The 27,237-nt window shown below is 39.9% G+C and overlaps 1 protein-coding gene across 3 annotated transcripts in view; it reads right to left on the minus strand.

Annotated features, from left to right (window-relative positions):
* Positions 1-27,237, minus strand: part of LOC126177087 (trypsin alpha-3-like) — a 346,712-nt gene that overhangs the window by 146,329 nt on the left and 173,146 nt on the right. The window contains exon 7 of one of the 3 annotated variants that reach the window (XM_049924337.1): positions 6-635. The exons of the other annotated variants lie outside the window; for them this stretch is intronic. Within the exon in view, the coding sequence (XP_049780294.1) occupies positions 390-635 (246 nt within the window). The 3' untranslated portion in view covers positions 6-389. Of the gene's footprint in view, positions 1-5; positions 636-27,237 lie in introns of those variants that run through there. 3 annotated transcript variants of the gene reach the window in all.

Genomic DNA, 27,237 nt, shown 5'->3' on the forward strand with positions numbered 1-27,237 from the left:
TTTCGATAGCAAAGTAAACATTTATGTACAGCCTGTATTAGCCGCTTGCACATATCTTTCGGCGCACAATTGTAATAATGAAACCCTTGCTGAAAACACTAAACTCAAGAGAAACTGAACAGTATTCCAGTCAGTTGATCGAGATGCTGGTTTCAATATAAGGATGTCATGCGCAATATGTGTCGTCTATGGGTTAAGGCAGTTTCACTCGTACCAACATACTATATAACATTAGATGTAATACAGTACATTAACAGCAGAAAATCGCATTCCCTTTTACTGACGAGAGCATTAAACCTACACAAGACATCCACTTATAAGAGCCACAGTTTTCTTGCTACGGAGACCATCCTGTCGGGTAGCACTTCACAGTAAAACTGGCAGCAGAGTTAGACCCGGCTGGTCGCTCCCCACGCTGCCCACGTGGCTACGATGGAGCCAATGACGGTCAGCGTCTGGTAGCCTGGTGACGTCACTGACGCGGCGCCGGCTCTGGTCAGCGAATAGTTGAGGAAGTCGACGTATTTGGACACGTCGGTGTACACGCCAGGAAAGCGTGGCAAACCGCAGCTGACTCCAAAGCTGACGACTCCGGCAAGTGTACCATTACACACGAGTGGCCCACCACTGTCTCCCTGTGGAGAAGAATGAAGTCGTCAGTCAAAACCAAATATGAATAAATTGTAAGACGTGTATATTTCTATTGTCTATTGTCAAACCACAATTTATGAAAGATGTTTATATTGTATTAATAGGATTAAGTAGGTATAATTAATATTTGTCTTGTTGGAAATAATTGTGGTAGCAGGGAATGTCTGCACCAAAGTATTGTTGGCAAGAGAGACTGCAAATTGTATAATTTTAAACAGGGCGGGAGAGACCGCGTATGGATACATTTTAAGAAAAGAGCGGGAAAGACCGCGCATTGATACATTTTGTAATGGTAGCAGGGACTGTCTGCACCAGAAAGCATTGTTGGCAGGGGAGACCGCACTTTAGCGTTCGTAGGAAGTCAGTAGTAAGCGAGATGTAAAGCGAGTTGGTAGCAGGTCTGAAGCGAGAGGTTGAGAGGAGCAGTGTTCCTGCCAGCCTCCAGCTATGATTTACAAGAGATTATAAACAGATGTACAGAGACATCAGCTAACTATTATCATAAGAGGAACTAATATTATTGTATTATTTTCTTTGCGAAACTCAAGACTACTGAAGGTATGTTTGCGCAATGCTAGTTGTAAGATTATTGTAAAAACTAAGTCCCATTTGAACGTTTGTAAAATCATTTCATTACCAGCAGTAAATATTTGAAGAAACGTTTTCAGAATATAATTAATTTTTGCCAGCAGTGTTGCATTACTGATTATAATCCATCCCAAAATCCATCAACGTAAAACTTCGCAAAAATTTTATTGTTGTCAAGAAAAAGTCTAACTATGAATTACGTAACTTCAGTCAAATTAATTAAAGAATAAAGTCAGCTTTGCTATTAAAGAATAACGTCAAATTTGGTAATAAATACAGCCACTTATTATGACAGCACACCAGCAGTTAATAGAGTATAGTAAACCGGAGTAAGTATATTCATGCCGCAGTTCGATGTAGCAGTCAGATGGCGATCCAGTAACAGTAAAAAAAAAAGGTAAGGAACAGTTTTGGGTTATTGCAGATAACGACTGAGGCGCACGACGACAACACATTCTATGTTTCGTCGAAATAATCAGAAAATCACTTTTAATAAGCAGCAATTAAATTTGTATGCGAAGATTGAGAAAGAGAAGAAATTTCAAAGGGAAGATTTCATTTGTTATTATTAAGCAAGAAATCCTAAGGAAAGGTTTCGTAGGTTATTGTAGAAGGGAATGTTGCGTAACAAAAGAGAAATATTGGAGACGGGAAGGTTTCAAAATTCTATGAGGAAAACTACCGAATTATATTTTAAATCTAATATTGATTAGCTACAATAACATTTCAGAAGGTTTTAAATAAAACAACATCCAAACTAACTTATGGGGTTAATCTGCAAACCTACTTTCTTTAGAAAGACTTCCCATATCCAAAAATTCACATAACAACTGAACATACAGTTTCCACTCTTTGCAAACAATGCAGTACTAACATAGTATAAACGTTTTACATAAATGTTTCTTAAGTGCGAGTATTACTGTCAGAATGAAACTAGTTATAGTTTAATTGTTATCTTTTCACGAAATTGAAAAGTGACCCTACGCACCACGAAGGAATTATCCAAATGAGAGGCAAATCGGTTGATGTTATGTACAAGTACAGACAAACAAATTATTACAGTTTCAGAAAAATTGGATGATTAATTCAAGAGAAAGAGCTTCACAAATGTGTAAGTAAGTATCTCGTTGGTCCATCTCTGGGACTTATGTAAGCAGTTATTAAACTTGGCTTTGGTTGACAGAGTTATTGGATGACCTCCTGGGGAATATCGTGACAAATTCTGTCCAGTTTTCGCGTTAGAGCATCAAGATCCCGAGATGTCTGGAGGCCCCTGCCCATAATGCTCCAAATGTTTTCAATTAGATAGAGATTGGGCGTCATTGCTGGCGAAGGTAGTGTTTGGCAAACACGAAGACAAGCAATACAAACTCACGCCGAGGATGGTTTGCTATGAAAGGCAACAAAACGGGGCATATAATATCGTCCAACGTATCGCCATGCTGTAACGTTGCCGCGGATAGCAACCAAAGGAAATGGTATGGAAAGAAATGGCACTTCAGACGCTTACTCCTGGTCGTCAGGCTGTATAGAAGGCGACAGGCACGTCTCCAGAAACGTCTTTGGCCTGGAATCTCACTGACTGGAGTAGAATTGTTTTCAGTGATGAGTCCCACTTCGAACTGAGCCCCAATGAACAATGAAGACGTGTCTGGTGACGCCCTGGACAGCAGTGGGATACTACCTGACTGTCATACCACCGTCATACTACCTGACTGCCAGGAGTCATGGTTTGGGGTGCCATTTCATTTCCTAGAAGGACACCATTGGTTGTCAACTGCGGCACCCTTACAGCACAGCGGTACATCTACGACATTATACCCCCTGTTGTATTGCTCTTCACGGCAAGCCATCCTGGGCTAATATTTCAGCACGATAATGCTCGCCCACACATGGCGAGAGCTCCACTACTTGTCTTCGTGCTTGCCAAACCATACCTTGGCCAGTACCGTTGCCAGATCCCTCCCCAACTGAGAACGCTTGGAGCTGGTAGGACTCACTACCATCTCGGGATCTGGACAATATAACGCGCCAGTTGGACAGAATTTGTCTCGATATCCGTCAACATTGCATGCAAAATATATATCAATCAATGCCAAGCCCAATAACTGCTTGCATAAGGGCCGAAGGTGGACCAAAGCTTTACTGAGTTGCTCAATTTAATTGCTCCCTCAACAGGACATGCAAAATATATATTAATCAATGCCAAGCCCAATAACTACTTGCATAAGGGCCAGAGGTGGACCAAAGCTTTATTGAGTTGCTCAATTTAAATGCTCTTTCCCTTCAACAAAACATCCAACTTTTTTACTGAAATAGTAATCATTTATTTAACTTACATATCGATAGGTGTCATTTGAGTATTAATCGATTGTACAGTAACGTCATATCTTTGCTCTCGAGCTGTTACATGTGAGCGAGCAGCGATGTTGTACGCTGTATCACAGGGTTAGCTTATCATCTTTGGTGTGCATGTAGGCGCAGTAGCAGATAGTGGTTTTCTGTGTTAAAGTGAGGAAGCAGTTATAATGTTATGTACCAAATCCGAAGTCTCAATTTATCGATTTGCTTAATCAAGATGAATATGTAATAGTAACTGATCTGAGAAGGAGGAAGTGTAATGGAATCTTTTATTTACGTGAAGAGGAATTAAAAGGTTATTTTTTGAAGTCACTCTTATTATTGCAGCGCCATTTTACACCTACCTTAACCTTAAAATTTTTAACTGATCATGGTTTTTTCAAAAGTAGAAAAGAAACTAAGTGTGTTCGGAAAATACTTCGATTTGCAGCTAACAGAGAACTCATTGCACCTCACGAGTGTCTCGGTGCAGGTAGAGTAATTTGCAGCTTTAGTATAGCAGCGTGCAAGACATAGCAGTACTGCAACGCGTTATCCAGATTTGCACAGAATAGAGATAAGGACTAAATGTTTTGATTTTTTTATTCAATCAGGTCTAACTTATGTCATTTTGAGACAGTTAGATTTTTCTAGGATCTGTGATCACTTTTGCAAAACTGATTATCGTAGGTTTAAGTCAAAATTCATTATTCAGACAGTTCATACTGTTCAAAATTCTTGCAGTCAGATTATTCACTTCACCAGTATTAATGGCTTCCATTCTCATTGCACCAGTTCAGTCTTTCATTACTATTCGTTATTACTTCCGCACAGCTCTTAAAATTCGAAGCAGAGTACGTCAGTCATATTTTTGTTATCTAAAGACATCTTTCACTTCGCGATATCCTTGTACAGTACGGGCGACGTAGGAATATTTTGAGAAACAGACAGAAATTGTGTACTGCTCTATCTTACTTTTATAATTATGGCGCAACGCGAATTCGTCTACTAACATTGTACATCTTTTGTCAAATTTGGCATCTATTTTTCTCGACTTTGCCTTATATTATCATGCCACGTAGTATGTTTGTGAGTAAACCGCGCACTACTATGAATTCGAAAAAATCTGATTTGCAAAATGCAACCGACAGCAGCAATACCTTTGCTGGTCTATTCTGTTGCTAGTTAATACTAGTCAAATTTCTGAGGTAGTAATGCAAGACGCTGTGTCTTTGCACCCAGATAGTCAATGCACGAACATTGTAGACACTCTTGACCCTGGCGTGACTCCGCATTCTAATAATAATGTTTGTGGTAATATTAATATTTTATTATCTGAGTATAGTAATTTCACACAAATAAATATGGAAGATTCACTCCCTCTGACAAAATCCAACACCCAGCCTCGACTTTTCCGACAATTCTGTTACGTAACAGCGTTCTCTGACAACAATTCACTTTTTTTTTCCTCAGCCTGTTGGAAGCTATTGAGACATTGTCTGACGAAAATAATAAACGTTTTGTGGAACAATCCACTCGTTTTGCTGAGGAACTTAAAGAAAAAAAATACAATTACGAAACGTTTTGATGAACACTCCACTTGTTTTGACGAACTTAAAAACAGTAACGAATCCCTTACAAAGCATTTTCAAGAACTTAAATGACAAATGTTCTAAAAATCATGAATCTCTTGCAGAACGTTCTGATGCACTGGCTTTTCATTTGGAACCGCTTAATCACAAATTCAAAGAACATAAAAAATCTATAACGCACTCCGTGACAATCAGAAAGCGCTCTGTGACGAATTAAAAGAAGCCACTAAAATTTAACAGACCATATAAACAATGTTTCAACGTAGGTAACGAATGTCACATTTCTTTTAAGCGAACTAACTATAGTTCACGACAACCTTAAGCAGTGTGTTTCAGACAGAGAAGTAGCCGTTGATGAACTACTTAATACCATTTCTGAAACTCAACGACAAAACAAAGCCCTACTTATTGCTAAAATTAGAAAGTCAGTACTCAGTGAAATTGTTGCTACTGTGCCAAAGAAAACGCGTAGTTATGCTGTACAGTTACAGGCCCTTAAAGCTGATACTACTAAAAATCCACGAGAAATACGATAGTCTCAAAGCGGAATATGATGAACTCGCCGACACAGTAGGGCAATTAAAATTAAACCACGACAATCAGTCTGAAGGCACACAGCCATTACACTTCACTGACCCTGAAGAATATCACTCACTTGAAAACTTTCGAGAGGGACCAACGCAAATTAATTGCCAAATCAAATAGGAACTTAATAAAATTAATGCTCGCCTTTCTATCAGAACGATTCCAAGGACTACTCACATAATTTTGCCACGCATTGTACCGATCAGAATACAGAACATTCTCCGCAACCTCAGCTGACTAAACCGGCCAGAGAAATAGACTTTTTACAACACATGACAACTCTCGCACCTTTTTCGACTGACAGCACTCTTTTGATAATTTTAGAACCGATGGATTCGACTGCAAGCATTTTTTATCTGTCAGGAAATACAAAGTGTTTCGTAATGGCTCTAATTGTCTACATTCCTTGGACTAGATTCAGCAATTCACCTTTTGTTTGCCGCCAAACTGGCCTGCGTCTCATAAATTAGAATTTATTTGCAGCTTTTTGGAGGGGGAACCGTCGACGAGAATGCGACCCGTTGCACGCCAGTATTTTTCTGTTGCGGAATTCCAAAGCATTTTCCTCGCAGCATACTGATCTGAGACGACACAGCGTGCAGTAAAAGACAGATTAGTTAATTTACCAAATTTCAACAACTCCAATTTTCAGACTTTAACTCAATACTTTGAATACATGGTACAACAAAACCAGCATTTAACTAAGCCATCCACCCCGTTACGTTTGATTCGCCCCTGCATTTCAAAACTAAGAAGGAAATCTGAAAAGTGCGTTAAGAGCAAGTCAACAAACATCTAACATACATGCGTTTCGTGACGTTTTACAATTACTTGAAATTCATCAGTCATTTTCTCAGCAAAAGAGAAATAATAACTTTTCTAAAAACACTCGTAATTTTCACTACAAACACAACGTTGGTCATTTTGGTACGTTTATCAATCGTAACAAGGATGACTATTTTGGGAACGAAAGACGTAACAAAAATTTTGGCAACAAGAATCAGAATTTTAATGGTAATGAGCAACGACATTTTCAGCAGAACCAAAGTCTTCCTAATGGCTACCAACAGCAGAATCACATTTTTCAAAAGTCTAGTCAGCAATATGCTAATGCAGGACAACACATGTCAGCCTTTGCCGCAACAGCTGTAACAGCAGCAAAACAATTCTGGCAATAATTTTGTGCACAGGAACAATTTCCGTAGCAACAGACAGCAGCCGTACCAGCAAAACTCGTATGCCAATGCACAGCATTTTCAAGGTCACAATGGGAATAAACATAGAAATAGAAATATTAATCATAATTACAGTAATAAAGGGTACTTTAATAACAGCCAGTCTTTATGCTTAAATGAACCAGATTTACATTTGCATCCGCAGCAAGGTAATCAAAACCATTCAGAACGTCAGTGCACTTTTCAAGTCACTGAAGTCGCATCTGCCAAAGCACCTAACAGAAAAAAATGTTCAAATGTGTGTGAAATCTTATGGGACTTAACTGCTTAGGTCATAAGTCCCTAAGCTTACACACTACTTAACCTAAATTATCCTAAGGACAAACACATACACCCGCGCCCGCGAGAGGGCTCGAACCTCCGCCGGGATCAGCCACAATTGCACCTAACAGTACAGACGCTACGCAACAGTGACTAGCGGACCAGGTCTCATGATGCCGAAGGCGCGCCAACACAGGGTACTTCGCATTTTGCACATACTATAGACCATACGATCCGCTTAAAATACATCAGGAAATTACTGTTACGTGAATCTGAACCTCCTCTGAAACATTTTTATCTTCCTGTTAATACTATTCAAGTTGGCAAACACGTATTAAAAGAAGTTCTGGGTTCTCGTTCTCCCATTACTTTCATGAGTGACGCCGCATTCATCCGATTCAATTCTGATGTCCGATGTTACCTCACAATAAAGTCAAAATAAATGCTGCTGTACCTGATAAAAGCGTTGAAGCCAAATCTCAAACTCACTCACAGTTTTTCGCCAGCTTCCTTATCGTTCCATTATTAACAACTGAAGTCATTCTCGGCAACGATTTCTTAAATAGACATGAAACACTGCTGGATTTTAACAATTCTTGCATTACGTTACAAAACGACGACAGTACGATTTCTTTAAATTTTGATTAGAGCCTCTCTAGAGAGCAGCAAGACATTAACCGCCTGCATGTCCTTTCTTCAAACAGAAATATCGACTGGTACACCATAGAATTTCATTCAGCTGACCCATTCTATGAGCACAACGATGACGACTCTGTGATATGGAGTACTACTGGGCTGATATCACTACAGTCCATTTGTCTATTTAATCTCATAACGTTGGTTTTGCACTTATATTTTGATTTACAATGCTGTTATTTAGGAGAATTTTTTACCATTTATCTGATGCTATCCATACCCTGTTGCTTTCATACATTTTTTGTCTACTGTCAGAAAGAATATTGGCTCATATCTACAATTTCCTTTTCTCAGGACCTATTGTGATTGCAAGTATTTTTCGTACAGTATTGAATGTTTTATACTTATGGCTATGGAGTGTTTTTCGTGTGGGAGACAATTGATGTCGAGAGAACAGGGAATGTTATTTTGGTAATTTCAGATGAGTTGTTTTACGAAGTTTATTGTATATTTGTGATTTTGCGATGACATGTAATGAGATGTACGATTATGATGTATGTGGCTTACATGTATGACGACGTATTATGTGAAGTTACTGATGAAATTATGACAATGAATAATATTGAGGTAATGTTTAGGGCTTAGGGACCTCGTTTTTGTTGAAGTCGATTTTTTTTCACATGATCATATTTCTGATTTATAAGTATAAAAGATGAGTTTGGATCAGTCGTGGCAGGTTGACAATAGTAACTGTTCTACAGCTATTTGTTACTAAACTAAAATTTCTTTTGTATAATATGCAGTTCACACTTTTTTGGAGTTTTTTTATGCAACTGTGGATATACACTCCTGGAAATTGAAATAAGAACACCGTGAATTCATTGTCCCAGGAAGGGGAAACTTTATTGACACATTCCTGGGGTCAGATACATCACATGATCACACTGACAGAACCACAGGCACATAGACACAGGCAACAGAGCATGCACAATGTCGGCACTAGTACAGTGTATATCCACCTTTCGCAGCAATGCAGGCTGCTATTCTCCCATGGAGACGATCGTAGAGATGCTGGATGTAGTCCTGTGGAACGGCTTGCCATGCCATTTCCACCTGGCGCCTCAGTTGGACCAGCGTTCGTGCTGGACGTGCAGACCGCGTGAGACGACGCTTCATCCAGTCCCAAACATGCTCAATGGGGGACAGATCCGGAGATCTTGCTGGCCAGGGTAGTTGACTTACACCTTCTAGAGCACGTTGGGTGGCACGGGATACATGCGGACGTGCATTGTCCTGTTGGAACAGCAAGTTCCCTTGCCGGTCTAGGAATGGTAGAACGATGGGTTCGATGACGGTTTGGATGTACCGTGCACTATTCAGTGTCCCCTCGACGATCACCAGTGGTGTACGGCCAGTGTAGGAGATCGCTCCCCACACCATGATGCCGGGTGTTGGCCCTGTGTGCCTCGGTCGTATGCAGTCCTGATTGTGGCGCTCACCTGCACGGCGCCAAACACGCATACGACCATCATTGGCACCAAGGCAGAAGCGACTCTCATCGCTGAAGACGACATGTCTCCATTCGTCCCTCCATTCACGCCTGTCGCGACACCACTGGAGGCGGGCTGCACGATGTTGGGGCGTGAGCGGAAGACGGCCTAACAGTGTGCGGGACCATAGCCCAGCTTCATGGAGACGGTTGCGAGTGGTCCTCGCCGATACCCCAGGAGCAACAGTGTCCCTAATTTGCTGGGAAGTGGCGGTGCGGTCCCCTACGGCACTGCGTAGGATCCTACGGTCTTGGCGTGCATCCGTGCGTCGCTGCGGTCCGGTCCCAGGTCGACGGGCACGTGCACCTTCCGCCGACCACTGGCGACAACATCGATGTACTGTGGAGACCTCACGCCTCACGTGTTGAGCAATTCGGCGGTACGTCCACCTGGCCTCCCGCATGCCCACTATACGCCCTCGCTCAAAGTCCGTCAACTGCACATACGGTTCACGTCCACGCTGTCGCGGCATGCTACCAGTGTTAAAGACTGCGATGGAGCTCCGTATGCCACGGCAAACTGGCTGACACTGACGGCGGCGGTGCACAAATGCTGCGCAGCTAGCGCCATTCGACGGCCAACACTGCGGTTCCTGGTGTGTCCGCTGTGCCGTGCGTGTGATCATTGCTTGTACAGCCCTCTCGCAGTGTCCGGAGCAAGTATGCTGGGTCTGACACACCGGTGTCAATGTGTTCTTTTTTCCATTTCCAGGAGTGTATTTAGTAATTTTTTTTCTTTTCTCTATGAGAGCTACACAACAGACTACAGCAATGTACATTTCCGGTCTAACTACCATATACTATGACATTTTTATCTTGCCTAGTAATAATCTACAGCATTATCTTGACTATTTGTTCTTGTGGAAGCTATGATTTTCGCATGTGTACTGATGAATTAAGAAACACATACACAGCTTTACAGACAACATACTCGCACAAATGTTATTACTACACCTAATTTGTGTCTTATCATTTTCCATACTCATGCTTTATCTGTTCAAGAATGCTGTATGTAGGTCATACTATGCTTTATTTGTCTTACATTTAGGGATACATTCTGGAGTACTTTGCAGTTTGGTTATTACCTATTACAGTTGTATTATAGAGTAAGGCTCATGTTTTCTTTGATGTTTACGGTGAAGCTTAGTCTTGAAGGTTGGTTTTTTTTTTTTTTTTTTTTTACTACTAACACATTGTAATCCTATGTACTTAACTGTTACAAACCCACCTTGTGCTTGCAAATGTTTGCTTTTTGCCACCGTCTTACATAACTTTTTAAGGAGTGAGAGATCTATATACTTCAGCAGCTTAGTACAGTCAGCGTGGTACATATGGAAGTAAATGGTAAGCGTTCAGGTAATAGTAATGTGGCTGACACCTTGGAAAACCATGTATCGTGGTTTTGCAACTCATGAATTTTCAAAGTCTGTACTAATCGATTTTAACAGGTCTTCCCAGGTTGAGAATATGTCAGGCACTGCCTCTGTCAGCAAATTGTATGATGTTAATGGTATTCTGTACGTGTTTTCTTCCCCACAGGTTTACATTTTTGATTTGCTTCTTATATAAGTTTACTCATTATTTCGGCCAAACTTTTCTTGTCGCCACATTGACTGATGCACGATGAATGACTATTTCTTTCCACAGGTACTTTAGGACTAGTACCCTATACAAACTTTCCTTTTACTCCTCATATCATATTTGTTCCCATAGTTAGTGGAGCTCCGATTTTTCCCTTGTGTGTTTACTATGCAGAGATAGTTCGCCTAGATATTAGCATAAATATTTTTATGTTGATATAGAGATGTTTTTGAAATCATATGGAAAGTGTCTTGTCATAAAGCAACTATCATTGCACAATTCTCTGAATGCATACAACAACTATTTTATAGCACTGTTTTACTCGTGTTACTGAATGTGACATGCTTTGCTCTTGATAACTATATTTCACATGCCACCAGTATAACTTTGTATGCAATGATCCTGGTCATATTGCAACTATGTTTGCACATTACACTGGATGAAACGGGATGTTCCCATGCCATTTGTGTGTACTGTGACATATTGGAATTTATGTATATTCTTTTCTTGCTGATATTGCTACCCCAATTATTTGCTTAGTTTTATGCCACTTCTTTAGTGTTAAGATGCACTGGATTCCGATATTTTATCTCTTTAAGGTCAAAGATTCTTGTCACACAGCAATTAATTTTGCACATTACTCTGACATGTGGACTTTGTAAATACTTTGGAGAAACTGATTGTTTGCTTAGTTATAAACCATTTTGTTAGTCTTAAGAAGTACTGAATTCTGGTATACTTTGCTCTTTAAGGCAATATCTTTCTCGTTTTGTTTCTTGATGTACCATATTTGCTTTTTTCACCATTGTATTTCATTGCATGGACATACCCTCTTGTTGTATATGAAGTGTTGTACTTTATTTGCACTTTGCACAGATACTGAAATATTTTGATTTGGATCAGCTATTAGCTGTCATATTCTATTTACTCAGAGACTGTAGACTCTTATACCCTGCCTTGTGAATAGCCTGTTCTGTACTTAAGGTTATACATATTGTAGATGTTCTCGCTGAGACATGTTTGTAATGAGTGGCTAGGTCCTTGTTACTGTGTGGATGGACTATTTTTAGCTCATTCTGAGCCTGCTACCTCCTCATTAGTGCCACTACCAAATTTTTCTGATGTCAGAGCCAGTGGTACTGCAAGATTGTCCTCCACTGATCAATTATATCAAACATTTCTGATGTCAGTGTCACTGGGACTACAAGATTATCCTGCACTGGTCAATTATACCATATATTTCTGATAACTGTGCCAGTGAGACTGCAAGATTGTCTCAGTCTGCTTTTCTAATAAAACACATAATGTCATTGTCAGTGGGACTTCTAAGGAACCATTTGCACTCGGGCACAGACAATATTTAATTTAGTTAACTTAGATTATATGTATCGATTTTTTAAGACAAGAGAATGCAAAATAAAGCAATTAACACCGCTCTCTTGTCACAGCCAGTAGGCATCAACACTCTCATGTCATTCGTTGTCCTAGAAGGACTTAATATTTTGTGCGGCTCCACAGTTAGCCATATTGATGTTTATTTGCAGAAAAGAGGCGCAGAATTAATAAGTCGCTCTCATTTGTGAATGATCTGCAATTATTTCCCTATAATTTTACGTAAGTGTCAGTTATATCGTAATGTATATGTTAAAATGAATATATGTTTTATTTAATCGTGTGCTTTTCTTTGTTTTAGTAATTTTAGTCACTCCATTTTCATGATTGAAGCTCAGGTCAGATATTAGACTTTGTCTACAAAAAATATATAATGAGCCCTGGCTACGTTCCGTACATCTTCGGACGTGCGAAGCTCGATGAATTCATGGCGTAAATTTTAATCTCTCAATTACTTACTCAACCAAACAACAAACAAATTATTACTATTATTATTATATTATTACTATTATTATTATTTTTTTTTTATTTGCTAAACTGGCGACCGTGACAGGACTCATTATTGTATCTGTACTACAACTAATTGTTCTTTTTCATGTACATCCTGACCGGCAACAACCCATGTGACTAGAATATGGAAGAAAGCGAATAAAATCTGGAGACAATTTGGACTGGAAATGCAATCTTCGCATCAAGACGACATGTACGGTAAGACGCAGCACTCGCGCATCCACATTTGATTCCAAGCACATTTTTCATTCAAAATTATTTTTCTCAGCATTAAATTCAATATTCAGTTTCCATTCAGTAATTTTTTCCAAATTCCGCGAAATCTCATTATTCAGACGATTACATTTCGATCCAACATTGCACAATATGGCCGACATTGTAAAAGATTTAAGCAACATGGCTAGTCACCATTAACACGTATGCTACTTTCGATCTTTAAAGTCATCTCTCAATCATTCTCAGTCATTTAAACACACACATAGGCAGTACATATTCACACTACGCGCTTAAACAATTTTTTTTTCTTGCACACAATTTATTCACGATACGGTAAAAACTCGACACCAGTACACAATGGAACAACAATCAAGTAATGCAAACATGGATACACAGACACATTCAGACACAGAAATTAATACAGACACGCAAACACATCAAAATAACCTGCTACACACACACACAAACGCCGAAAGGAGCAATTCAGAACCAAACCTGAGAGACCACGTCACGTCTAATGACGCGGCGGGGGCAAGTTCATTTTGCAATCAAAATTTTGCCGCTATACTGAATTCAATTTTGGAAGGCATATCCAATATTAAGCAAGATAATGACGAAAAATTCTCACAATTAATGACAGACAATGCAGCCTTCAGAAATGACATAAAATCAGACTTCGCCACACTGACTCAAAAGGTAGATGAAATTAATACACGTCTTTCCAAACAGGTCGACGATCTTACGGAAAAATTCGAAAATTTAGAGCTACGACAAAGCGACAATGCCAATCACATCCATGACTTGACAAAAACCTGTGAAATTATTAATTGCAAATTAGAATCAAACACGCACGCATGTGACGAAATTAATTTAAAGGTGAATACAATAGAAACAAACGTAGCTGACATTCACAAACAGATTCACACAACAATACAGATAGAGGCTGAACCCCATTTGTCTCGAATTAATTCACAATTTAAAGAATGGACGGCACACAAAGACGAAATTTTTGAAGAATGTATACAAAACAAATTGCCACATATTGTGCACGATTCTGTAGTGGAATACATGAACAACAATAGACAAGTAATCGATGACGATATGCAAACAAAGACAACTCAATGCCAAGCACAACAGAATAGTACACCCACTACACATTTTTACCCACACAAAAGAAAATCTCGATTCGGAAATGAACACATGTACACACACGAATTTCAACACTCAAATACACAATACACTGACACGCATAGCAACAGATACCCATCACCTGAAATACAATACAATTATTCTGATGAAGAACCATGTACACACAGGGAAGAATTCAATGATTACACGGAAAGAAACAGACGAACACGTAACAAAGAAGAAGAAAGTCTATTCAAGCACCGTAAATTCCAACATTTTATACCAGGCAAAAACACTGTACACCCTGTCATCTTCTTAAAAGCTTTTAGGAACGCATTCCCACGTTCGTGGAGCGACCACAAACGCATTGCGTACGTTGTGGATTACATTCAAGGGGACGCTGCTGTCTGGGCTTACCATGAAAGCGACAGATGTGTAACATACGAGCAGTTTGAACGCGCCTTCTTGAATAAGTTTTGGTCACGCACTGTGCAGGAACGTATCCGCAAACAAGTCACTGAACCCGAACACTTCAATCCTAAAAACGGCAACCTGCGCAGATATTTCGAGAAGTACCTAAACATGACACACTTCCTTAATGAACCAGTGAAACCAAAAGATGTGATCCGATCACTGAAAGCAAGACTTCCTTTTAATATTAAAGAGAAATTACTGTACTTACCTGATGACGATCCTGAATATTTTTTGGAAAAGTTAGATGCTGTTGATTTACTGTATGAAGAACAAGAACCAACACACAACTCACGCAGTAGGAATCAACATGTCTACATTGCTACATTACCAAACACGCAGCAAAATTCACAACACACAGTAAACATGCAAAACAATCACCACAACTCACAGCTGCACACAAACAACAACTACAACTACACACAGGGAGATAACCTGTACAAAAAACGAAGAAACGACAATTTTAATTCAAGAAGGAATAATGGAAACAGCAACGGACACAAAGCCAAACAGAAACACTGGCAAAGAAACAATAACACAGATTACACAAGAAATGGAACACCTACACAGCACTTTAACCAGAACGACAACCAGTATTATGTGAGACAGTGGCAAACACAGCAACTGCCACCACAAAATCATATTCAGATGCCACAAGGGAATTTTGCGCAAACAAGCAACACAAACCAACAAGTGACTTCAGCCAACCGAAAACAGACAGGCGATTGGCAAAGACAATATCCTAATGTAAATATTATTGAGGTAGCTAATGAAACTACAACTACACTTGCCAATGACCAGACAAACCAGGTAAACTAGAACCAGTCATTACTGAGCCCCAGGTCGTGACTGAGGAACATTTGGGGGGCAACTTCAATTTAGAAACTACGTTTGAATACACACTTGCTAGTGAAACTGTGAAACAAGGAAAATTAACATTTACACAACAAGAGTTGCCTACACTATTCTTAAGATATAATGAAAGTGGAAACTTAGCTGATGATCTGATAAATGACAACACACAATGTCACAATGTAAAGAAAAGATTTGTACTGTCTTCCACCTCAGGCATTGTAGGAGGTATACCTACTAACATAATTATTGATACAGGAGCTGCTGTCAGTGTGATTTCTTACAATTTTTATACTATGATGAAGAAAACTTCTAAGATACCAGAGTTCCCAGTTCAAAACTGTTTAATATTAACTGCATTAGGTAATAAGTCAAGTAGAGTTAATAAGCAGGTATTTGTGACTGTTAATATGGGAAATGGAATCGTACAATGGCCTTTCCTAGTTGTCCGAAGCCTTGCTGCCAATTGTATATTGGGTATTGATTTTTGCGAGAAGGACTGTACTATAGACTTCTCCAAAGGCATTTGTTATTTTAAGTATGAAGGCAGAGACATAGTTTTGAACTTGGACACTCGACTAGTAGACCATAACAAGCACTGTTCTGGCTACAAGATACAGATTATACGTGAAACTGACATAGATTCCACACAACAACCTGTATCACACAGTGAGATGGTGAATGATGTACTTATACAAATTAATTCTAAGTTATCAGAATGTGATGCTATTAATGAAGAGGACAGATCCCAGCTTAAACATATTTTACTTAAGAATAAGGATGTTTTCACTAGTAAGCCAGGTAGGATCAACACATATATGTATACGATTGAAGTCAAGCCTCACCAAATCTATTACCACAAGTCATACAATGTACCTCTAGCTCTGCGACCTGCAGTTTGGGAAGAACTAAAGAAAATGATTACATGGAATATTATAGAACCATCAACATCTCCATATTGTAGCCCTTTGCATGTAGTGAAAAGACACAATGGAAGTATCAGGTTAGTATTAGATGCAAGAGCTATCAACCAAATTATCTTACCTGTGAGGACACAACCAGAAAATCTTGACGAACAACTTCAGAAATTCTTGGATGCAAAATATTTCTCTACAATAGACCTTAAAAATTCGTTTTGGCAGGTGCCAATAAGCAAAGAATCCAGAAAATATACAGCCTTTATGTTTGGTGGCAGAACTTATCAATTTTGTGTATTACCATTTGGCCTAAATGTAAGCTCAGGAGTATTCATTACTGCACTAAACTCTGTACTCGGTGATGATTTACTAGAAACTGTTACACACTATGTGGATGACATACTGATTGCCTCAAAAACCTGGAAGGAACACACTGATACCCTGAACACTTTACTATGCAGATTTACACAAGCTGGTATCACTGCCAATATTTGTAAATCTAGATTTGCTTGTTCTGAGATCAAATACCTAGGGCACATCATCAACACACAAGGCATTAAACCTGACCCTTCAAAATTAGATGCTATCAGACATTTCCCCAATCCCACTACAAAGAAACAGTTAAAATCATTTCTCGGTCTATGCTCATTTTTCAGACGATTCATACCTAAACAGTTACTCAATAGCAGATACTTACTAAACTTATTAAAGAAGAACCAGGTATGGATTTGGAACCAAGACTGTGAAAATGACTTTACTAAAATCAAAGAAGCCTTAGTAAATTCTAACATGCTGGAACATCCAGACTTCAATTTGAACTTTTGTATTGCTTGTGATGCATCACACATTGGCTTGGGATGTTGTTTATTCCAACTTGTTAAAACAGAAACTTCAGAACATATTAAGATCATTGGTTTTGCTAGTCGGACTTTAACGGAATGTGAAAGAGCTTACTCCACCACAGAATTGGAAACATTATCTATTATATGGGCATTTAAAAAGTTTAATTATTATCTGTATGGAAGACACACCATTATATACACTGACCACCAAGCACTTACCTTCCTTTTGTCATGTAAACTCATTCATCCTAGACTTACACGATGGGCACTTGCATTACAGAATTACTCTTTTGAAATCAAGCACATAAAGGGAAAAGACAACATAATAGCTGACACACTTTCAAGACTACCGCAAGGATTACACCATAACAATACAGACTTTGAGAACACACACGATTACAGAATACTACTCATGCAAGACAAACAGTTTACACAATACTACATAGACCTATGCAAGAACATGGCAACACTACAAGATTCAGATCCACACTGGTACAAAGTAAAACAAATCATAGTACAACAACACAATGATGCTTTACAAGACAGATACATGTTACACAACAACATACTTTTCTACAAAAGACACACAAATGCTACTAACTGGTACGTTTGCATACCACAAGATTCTGTGCACAAACTCATTGCACACACTCACACAGTTTGGGGACACTACGGAACAAAGAAATGTCTAAACAAGTTACAAATGTATTGCTATTTTCCAAACATGAGAAGAAAAACACATGATGTTATCAGCAAATGTCTCATATGTCAAAAATCCAAGCCACAAAATCAATCCACCAAAACAGATTTGCACTCTATCTTACCCACTGGACCTAGAGAGATACTTTGTACAGATGTTAGCGGACCTCATCCAACTAGCATCGGTGGTTGTAAATACATTCTAGCATTTTATGACATATTTTCTAAGCACATCAAACTTTTTGCCATTAAGTCACCCACAGCAAACACCATCATCAGAAGATTCACAAATGATTACATGCCATACTGTGGAAAACCTAAAGCCATTCTATCAGATAATGCCACGTATTATGCAGGATTCATTTGGAGAAAATTTCTAAAGGACAATAACACTAAGAGTATCTTTATTTCAAAGTTTCATGCATCAGCCAACCCTTGTGAGAAAATTTTTAGAGAATTAAATAGATTCATGAGAACTTATACCTCAACACAGCACACAAACTGGATACATTACCTACCACTTTTTGAGGAAATACACAACAATTTAAATATATACAACACACCCTATACTCCCAGAGAAATCATGTTTGACACAAAGGAAACTAATGAATGGAGCAACCCGCTACCAAAATTTTCTGACACCAAACCTTCACACGAGGAAAAGGTAAGGGAAGTACTCATTGCAATTACTGAACAAGCTGACATTAGAAATAAGAACTATGGTGCTAATCTGAAAAGAAGGCAAAACTTTACAATAGGCATGCAAGTTTTACTTAAGACCCACTACAAATCGTCATCACCTCTAAAACGTAATGTCAAGTGGCGTCCATTATATGAAGGTCCTTACACAATCATTGATATACCACACCCTGGAGCATATCTGCTACAAAACCCCAAGAATAAGAGAATTTTAGGTTTGTACCCTCACAAAGATTTGAAAACTTTTAGCCATTAGCAGAGTATACTGATACAACCACAAGGTAAGTCACATCTGGTACTTCAAGCTGGAAGAAGAAGAAGATATAAGCTATAATCTTAAGTATCTACATTTTACAGCACCAGCAATAACAGCAGCAGCAAGAAGATAAGACACAAGAAGAACTAACAATTTTCATGCAAAGCACAGTTACAGATTATATTTATTAATACCCTCCAGACAAGCTGACAGACTAAATGACCAGAGACAATTCCTGCCCTGCACTTGATATATTAATTGGCATGATAGACACTTGATTTGCTATTCACACTCACACCACAATCCACATGAACACAACATGCACAAAAAACACTCTACAGGAAATGACATGTGAGATTAATTGAGCAAGGCTATATATATATATTTTATTTTAATTGTAAATGATACTTTGTGCATGTGCTAATTTGGAATTGATTGTGGATGTGACGTGTCGTGTCTTATTGTAATCATGACTTTTCAGGACAGATCATCTCCAAGATGTTTTCTAACCTACTATGAAAGTTTATGTTGCAGGAAACATTTAATGAGGAAGAACACTTATTGTGTAGTACTGATGTAAAGGAAAATATACTTAAAAGGAAAACTTTATTAAAAAGGGGAAGAGACCTATAAAAGAAAATGGATTTTCTGAATGTATCACAATACACTGAACCTATAAGATAATTTTTTCTATGTCTGACCCATATGTACTTGTAAATATCTAGTTTAATGCATCTGAAAAATGTAAAATATGTATATGTATTACCAAACAATGTAATGTAAATGTATACGTACACGTTTCACAGAAAATTTTTTTTATATCTATGTAAACATGTAACAGAAAACTGTACTCAAAGTGAAGTGATATTTGTTATGTTTTGTGCTCTCTGTTGTGAACGAACATTTTGTTTTGCAACGAACAATGTATGAACAAGTTGTGTGCAAATATTTAAAAAAACGGTTCACTGCGCTCATGATGGGACACTATAGGTGACGTGAGTCGCAAAACCACGGCACACTTTTCGACGAAACGACGACACAATATCCAGGAGACGACATACGCCTTTTGGAAGACGAAATTGGAGGTTATTGAGTAGACGTAACATGGACTGGTCAGTACGGAACCACTGACACCATGTATTCCTACCAAGACGAAACCACATTTTAACTGCGTCTTCCAAAGCATGCTTCATTGCGAGATTCTTGATCTCCAACTTGTTTCTTAAAGAACTTTCGTCTCAATGTAAACAAAACGTGTGACACGTGACATTTATTTTACAGTGCAAAGACTTTAGCACAGTATAAACCTTTACTAACAAGTGACATTCTAAAGAGAATATGTTCACATATCTTTGAAAATGCACAAAACCATTAATTAATTTTATTTATTGAATGAACATGTGTAATAACATTTTGAAGTGAAAGAGAACAACGGACTATATGCCCAACAATTTACTACAAGGTAACAGCACAAGTGAATACGAACTGTGAAATTTGTTACAGTCTATGTAAAACTGTAATGGAATAATACGAGCAGTGGTAGCTCTGAGCCAGTGCACTGCACTCTGGTACTGGAGTTGCCAGGTTCAATATCGCTCGGAATCAAATATTTTTATTTTTTATTTTCACTTTCATTTATCTTGTATGTAAATATTATTTATGTATTTGTATAGATGTATGACATTTATGATATTATATGTATGTTGAATCTGTGAAACATGATATGTAACAACTTATGATTCATAACATGATAAATAAAGAAAATACGTCAACAAATTGCTCAGCTGCAGGTGGTACACCTTTGCCTTCGCAATTTGGGGGGCAGTTTAAGGAACCATTTGCACTCGGGCACAGACAATATTTAATTTAGTTAACTTAGATTATATGTATCGATTTTTTAAGACAAGAGAATGCAAAATAAAGCAATTAACACCGCTCTCTTGTCACAGCCAGTAGGCATCAACACTCTCATGTCATTCGTTGTCCTAGAAGGACTTAATATTTTGTGCGGCTCCACAGTTAGCCATATTGATGTTTATTTGCAGAAAAGAGGCGCAGAATTAATAAGTCGCTCTCATTTGTGAATGATCTGCAATTATTTCCCTATAATTTTACGTAAGTGTCAGTTATATCGTAATGTATATGTTAAAATGAATATATGTTTTATTTAATCGTGTGCTTTTCTTTGTTTTAGTAATTTTAGTCACTCCATTTTCATGATTGAAGCTCAGGTCAGATATTAGACTTTGTCTACAAAAAATATATAATGAGCCCTGGCTACGTTCCGTACATCTTCGGACGTGCGAAGCTCGATGAATTCACGGCGTAAATTTTAATCTCTCAATTACTTACTCAACCAAACAACAAACAAATTATTACTATTATTATTATATTATTACTATTATTATTATTTTTTTTTATTTGCTAAAGACTCTAAGATTTTCCCACAATGTGTCGTATACTCATCCTATGCAGTTATGGTTGACAGTTAATAACTAGTCCTACTGCTCAGAGGACACCTTTTGTGTCATTTAGTTCACGTGTATGTTCTAATCTGTTGGGGTAATGAACGCTTTCTTTGTACTTAGGACACTAGTATATATATATATATATATATATATATATATATATATATATATATATATATATATGCTACTGCTTCTATTTTTCTCTCTTCACCAACAATCTACACATCTAATGTAGTGTGCACTACAAGAAGTTTATCCTAATATTCAACAAATACTCTACTTGTAACAAAATGTTTATGTGCAGCAATAATTTGCACTTATTTTCTGTCAGTTTATATGTTTATTATTACCTGTGTACTCATCTATTGTATCTTTACACTTTTGTACCCACATTTCTACGTATTTTTATCAGAATATTGTTTCTGTAAGTAAAATTTTCCAGTCTCAGCAATGTTACTGGCATCATCTCGCCTGTGAAATTTTGGCCCTCCGGACCGAGCGGTAATGATAGGTGTCATTTGAGTATTAATCGATTGTACAATAGAGTATTAATCGATTGCAACATAATGTCATATCTTTGCTCTCAAACTGTTACATGTGAGCGTGCAGCGATGGTGTAAGTCGTATCACAGGTATCTTTGGTGTGCGCGTAGGTGCAGTAGCAGATAGTGGTTAGCTGTGTTAAACTGAGGAAGCAGTTGTAACGTTATGTTTCAAATATAAACTCTCGGTTTATCGATGTGCTTAATTAAGATGATTATGTAATGGTAACTGATCTGAGAAAGAGGAAGTGAAGAGGAATTATAAAGTAATTTTTCGAAGTCACTCTTTTATTATTGCAGCGCCATTTTACACCTACCTTTCTCATACAATTTTTAATTGATCATGGTTTACTCAAAAGTAGAAAAGGAACCAAGTGTGTTTCGAAAATACTTCGATTTGCAACTAACAGAGAACTCATTGCACCTCACGAGTGCCTCTGTGTAGATATAGTAATTTAGAGCTTTAACATAGCAGTGCACAAGACAGAGCAATACTGCAACGCGTTATCCAGATTTGCGCACAATAGAGGTAAGGACTAAATATTTTGAACTTTTTTTATTCAACCAGGGCCAACTTATGTCATTTAGAGACAGTTAGATTTTTCTGCGTTGTGTATCAGTTTTAGTTCTGGGATCTGTGATCAGTCTTGCAAAGCTAATTATCGTAGGTTTTATGTCAAAGTTTATTATTCAGGCAGTTTATACTGTTCAAAATTTTTGCAGTCAGATTATTCACTTTACCAGTATTAAAGTCTTTCCTTCTCATTACGACAGTTCAATTTTCAATTACTATTTGTTATTACTTCTGCACAGCTCTTAGTGTTCAAACCAGAGTGTGTCAGTCATATTTTTATTATTTAAAGAGAACTTTCACATGTTAGTTTTATTATTTTAAGAGAACTTATTTTTATTATTTAAAGAGAACTTTCACATGTTAGTTTTATTATTTAAAGAGAACTTTCAATGTAAATCACATCTACCGATTTTCGTCCCATTCAGATAATTCCTTCGTGATGCGTCGTTTTTATGGCTCAGAGCGCTTACGCTGCTGGAAAAAATTTAGCACGCCAGGAAGGATAACGTCGACTTTGCTCAGATGATGGTATATGCCACCTGGAGGATAGTAGATTTACCGATAATGGTATCAACGTCGTCTACCAACAGATAGCGTAGTGGCTGAGCTACCAGAGTGCCATTTATGTCTGCCCTTTAATAAGGAATGCTCACAACCAGAAGTCTCAGGGTGGTACAAGTGTGTGAAGGAAGCAGGCAACCATGCCACAGAGATGCACTCGTGCTTCCTATAGCCAACTGAGTGAGTTTGAAAGGGCTCAAACCGTTGCCTCTCGAATAAACGGATGGTCCTTTCGGAGAATCACCATACAAAATGAGATTTTCACTCTGCAGCGGAGTGTGCGCTGATATGAAACTTCCTGGCAGATTAAAACTGTGTGCCCGACCGAGACTCGAACTCGGGACCTTTGCCTTTCGCGGGCAAGTGCTCTGGAAGGTAGGAGACGGATACTGGCAGAAGTAAAGCTGTGAGTACCGGGCGTGAGTCGTGCTTCGGTAGCTCAGATGGTAGAGCACTTGCTCGCGAAAGGCAAAGGTCCCGAGTTCGAGTCTCGGTCGGGCACACAGTTTTAATCTGCCAGGAAGTTTCAATCACCATACAAATTGGACGTGGTGCGTCTGTTGTGCAACGATGCTGATTTCAGTGGTCACGTGCACTTCCTCGCAACTGTAGATGGTGTTCTGGACGTACACCCAACACAGACGTGGTATTTGAGGGTAGCAGTGGCAGATCTTACAACCATCAAAGTACAGATAAGAGGACATGCGAGCACAGAAGTGTCAAAACCGGTTATTAGCAGTGGGACTATGGACATGCACAGCTCTATCCCGTCTTCCACTCGCGCCACTGGATCGACGTGCATGGCTCAACTGGTCACCTGGTACCGTCAGAGGATCACTTGGAATGGTGCGCCGTGGTCCTCAGCGCTGAAACCAGATTCTCCTTGCTCGCAAGTGATGGTTGGGTAGCGCTGTGTCATAGAGTGCACTTCTCCAAGACACACTGCCCCCCCCCCCCCCCCTGACCTTATGGTCTGGGTTGCAGTGAGCTACAATACTCGTTCACCTTTAGTGTTTCTGGAGGGGAAACTAACCAGCGCTCGGATCATGCAGAATGTTGTTAGACCCGTTCCTTCCCCTGTCTTGCGAAAGGAAGGTGATGTGCTGTTCCAGTGGGATAATGCTCGCCATTCGCTGCCCGTGAAACTCAACGTGCTCTGAAAGATGTGCAGTACGATCTCTGGACTTGTCTCCAGTCAATGTGTGGGATATAATGGAATGAGAAGTGACTCATGCAACTCGTCAACAAACAACTCTTATAAAACTGCGTGAACTGATCGTAAATGTGTTCATCATCTGAACGATCGACTGCATGCCCAAGTCATCACCTGGATAGCCGCCCTTGGAGTCGTATTAATATGCTATTTCAGCATGGGTCGATACCTGCACCTCAGAACCGCTTGTGCTACTGATCTATAAATGTAATCATGTCATCTACTCCATATGTACCATTGCAACAATAAATCTTAAGTGAAGTGGAGAGCGCTAGAAGGGTGCGCCAATTTTTTTCTCAGAAGTGTATTACGAAATTGCGAAACTAATTACCTCCAGAACTTACCTAGACTCAATCCTTAAACTGTTTTCCAGTGAATATATCCCTCTGATTGTCTTTACTGAGATAGTTACAGAGATTTTAATAGTAACGTTCAAGCAAATTTTAGGAATCGGGTCAGAAACATATTACAGGTAGCATGATTGGGGTCAATGATAGTCTATATAAATCTAAATGCACTATGTTGACAAAGCACCACGTAAAAAATACTGACCAATGTCACTTAAAACACCAAAGGTAAAAATAAATTACTTTGAGTCCATGTTTCGAAACGCTGAATCGACGTCGGCAAATATTACGTGCTTTTAGCCTCATCGTTTAATGGCTGCTCTGGTAATTAACAAAAACCATAGAGCACTGTTTCGGCATTCCAATTCTTTACCAGTGGAGGCAACGGCCATTCGCGACAACGATTCATCGTAACTGCGTGTTTCAGCCTCGTGTTCCAACTGACATCGATTCACTAGAATGGCTGACTGCACACCAGTGTTTCGTCATCCGTTGGCACGGTCTCGACGCGCCTTCCGCCTTTTCCATTGGCGCGCTTTTTTCTCCTTAACACAAAGGGGCTTCCCCTCAGTTTTTTCGTATCATATCGTTACAATTATATCGATTCTATACATGGACCAGTTCAACATACACTGACGGAAAAATGTCGCAACATCAAGATATCATTAATGTAGGGTAATGAGATTTCAGGAATATACACTCCTGGAAATTGAAATAAGAACACCGTGAATTCATTGTCCCAGGAAGGGGAAACTTTATTGACACATTCCTGGGGTCAGATACATCACATGATCACACTGACAGAACTACAGGCACATAGACACAGGCAACAGAGCATGCACAATGTCGGCACTAGTACAGTGTATATCCACCTTTCGCAGCAATGCAGGCTGCTATTCTCCCATGGAGACGATCGTAGAGATGCTGGATGTAGTCCTGTGGAACGGCTTGCCATGCCATTTCTACCTGGCGCCTCAGTTGGACCAGCGTTCGTGCTGGACGTGCAGACCGCGTGAGACGACGCTTCATCCAGTCCCAAACATGCTCAATGGGGGACAGATCCGGAGATCTTGCTGGCCAGGGTAGTTGACTTACACCTTCTAGAGCACGTTGGGTGGCACGGGATACATGCGGACGTGCATTGTCCTGTTGGAACAGCAAGTTCCCTTGCCGGTCTAGGAATGGTAGAACGATGGGTTCGATGACGGTTTGGATGTACCGTGCACTATTCAGTGTCCCCTCGACGATCACCAGTGGTGTACGGCCAGTGTAGGAGATCGCTCCCCACACCATGATGCCGGGTGTTGGCCCCGTGTGCCTCGGTCGTATGCAGTCCTGATTGTGGCGCTCACCTGCACGGCGCCAAACACGCATACGACCATCATTGGCACCAAGGCAGAAGCGACTCTCATCGCTGAAGACGACACGTCTCCATTCGTCCCTCCATTCACGCCTGTCGCGACACCACTGGAGGCGGGCTGCACGATGTTGGGGCGTGAGCGGAAGACGGCCTAACGGTGTGCGGGACCGTAGCCCAGCTTCATGGAGACGGTTGCGAATGGTCCTCGCCGATACCCCAGGAGCAACAGTGTCCCTAATTTGCTGGGAAGTGGCGGTGCGGTCCCCTACGGCACTGCGTAGGATCCTACGGTCTTGCCGTGCATCCGTGCGTCGCTGCGGTCCGGTCCCAGGTCGACGGGCACGTGCACCTTCCGCCGACCACTGGCGACGACATCGATGTACTGTGGAGACCTCACGCCCCACGTGTTGAGCAATTCGGCGGTACGTCCACCCGGCCTCCCGCATGCCCACTATACGCCCTCGCTCAAAGTCCGTCAACTGCACATACGGTTAACGTCCACGCTGTCGCGGCATGCTACCAGTGTTAAAGACTGCGATGGAGCTCCGTATGCCACGGCAAACTGGCTGACACTGACGGCGGCGGTGCACAAATGCTGCGCAGCTAGCGCCATTCGACGGCCAACACCGCGGTTCCTGGTGTGTCCGCTGTGCCGTGCGTGTGATCATTGCTTGTACAGCCCTCTCGCAGTGTCCGGAGCAAGTATGGTGGGTCTGCCACACCGGTGTCAATGTGTTCTTTTTTCCATTTCCAGGAGTGTATTTGCCTAGCTAACATATTTAAGTGATTAACATTGCAAGATCACAGGTTAATGTAACCGACAGATAAGCCATTGCAAACGTGAAATACCGGTACATTAATAACCAGTGTAACGCCAGTATGTTGAATGCAAACGTGCATGCACTGTGTCGTGTAGGTGCCAGATGTTAGTTGATGGGATGGAATTCAATGCCGGTTGTCACTTGGTCGGTCAATGCAGAGATGGTAAATGCTGGGTCTGGACGATGGATGATGCTGAAGTTTTCGACCGATGATGTGCTCTATTGGAGACACATCAGGTGATCGAACAGGCTAAAGCAACATACCGACACTCTGAAGAGCATGTTCGGTTACAACAGGTACAACAGGTACATTTGGGCGTGCGTTATCCTGTTGAAAAGCACTTCCTGGAA

Source organism: Schistocerca cancellata, chromosome 3 (assembly GCF_023864275.1).
Source record: "Schistocerca cancellata isolate TAMUIC-IGC-003103 chromosome 3, iqSchCanc2.1, whole genome shotgun sequence".
Taxonomy (NCBI): Eukaryota; Metazoa; Arthropoda; class Insecta; order Orthoptera; family Acrididae; genus Schistocerca; species Schistocerca cancellata.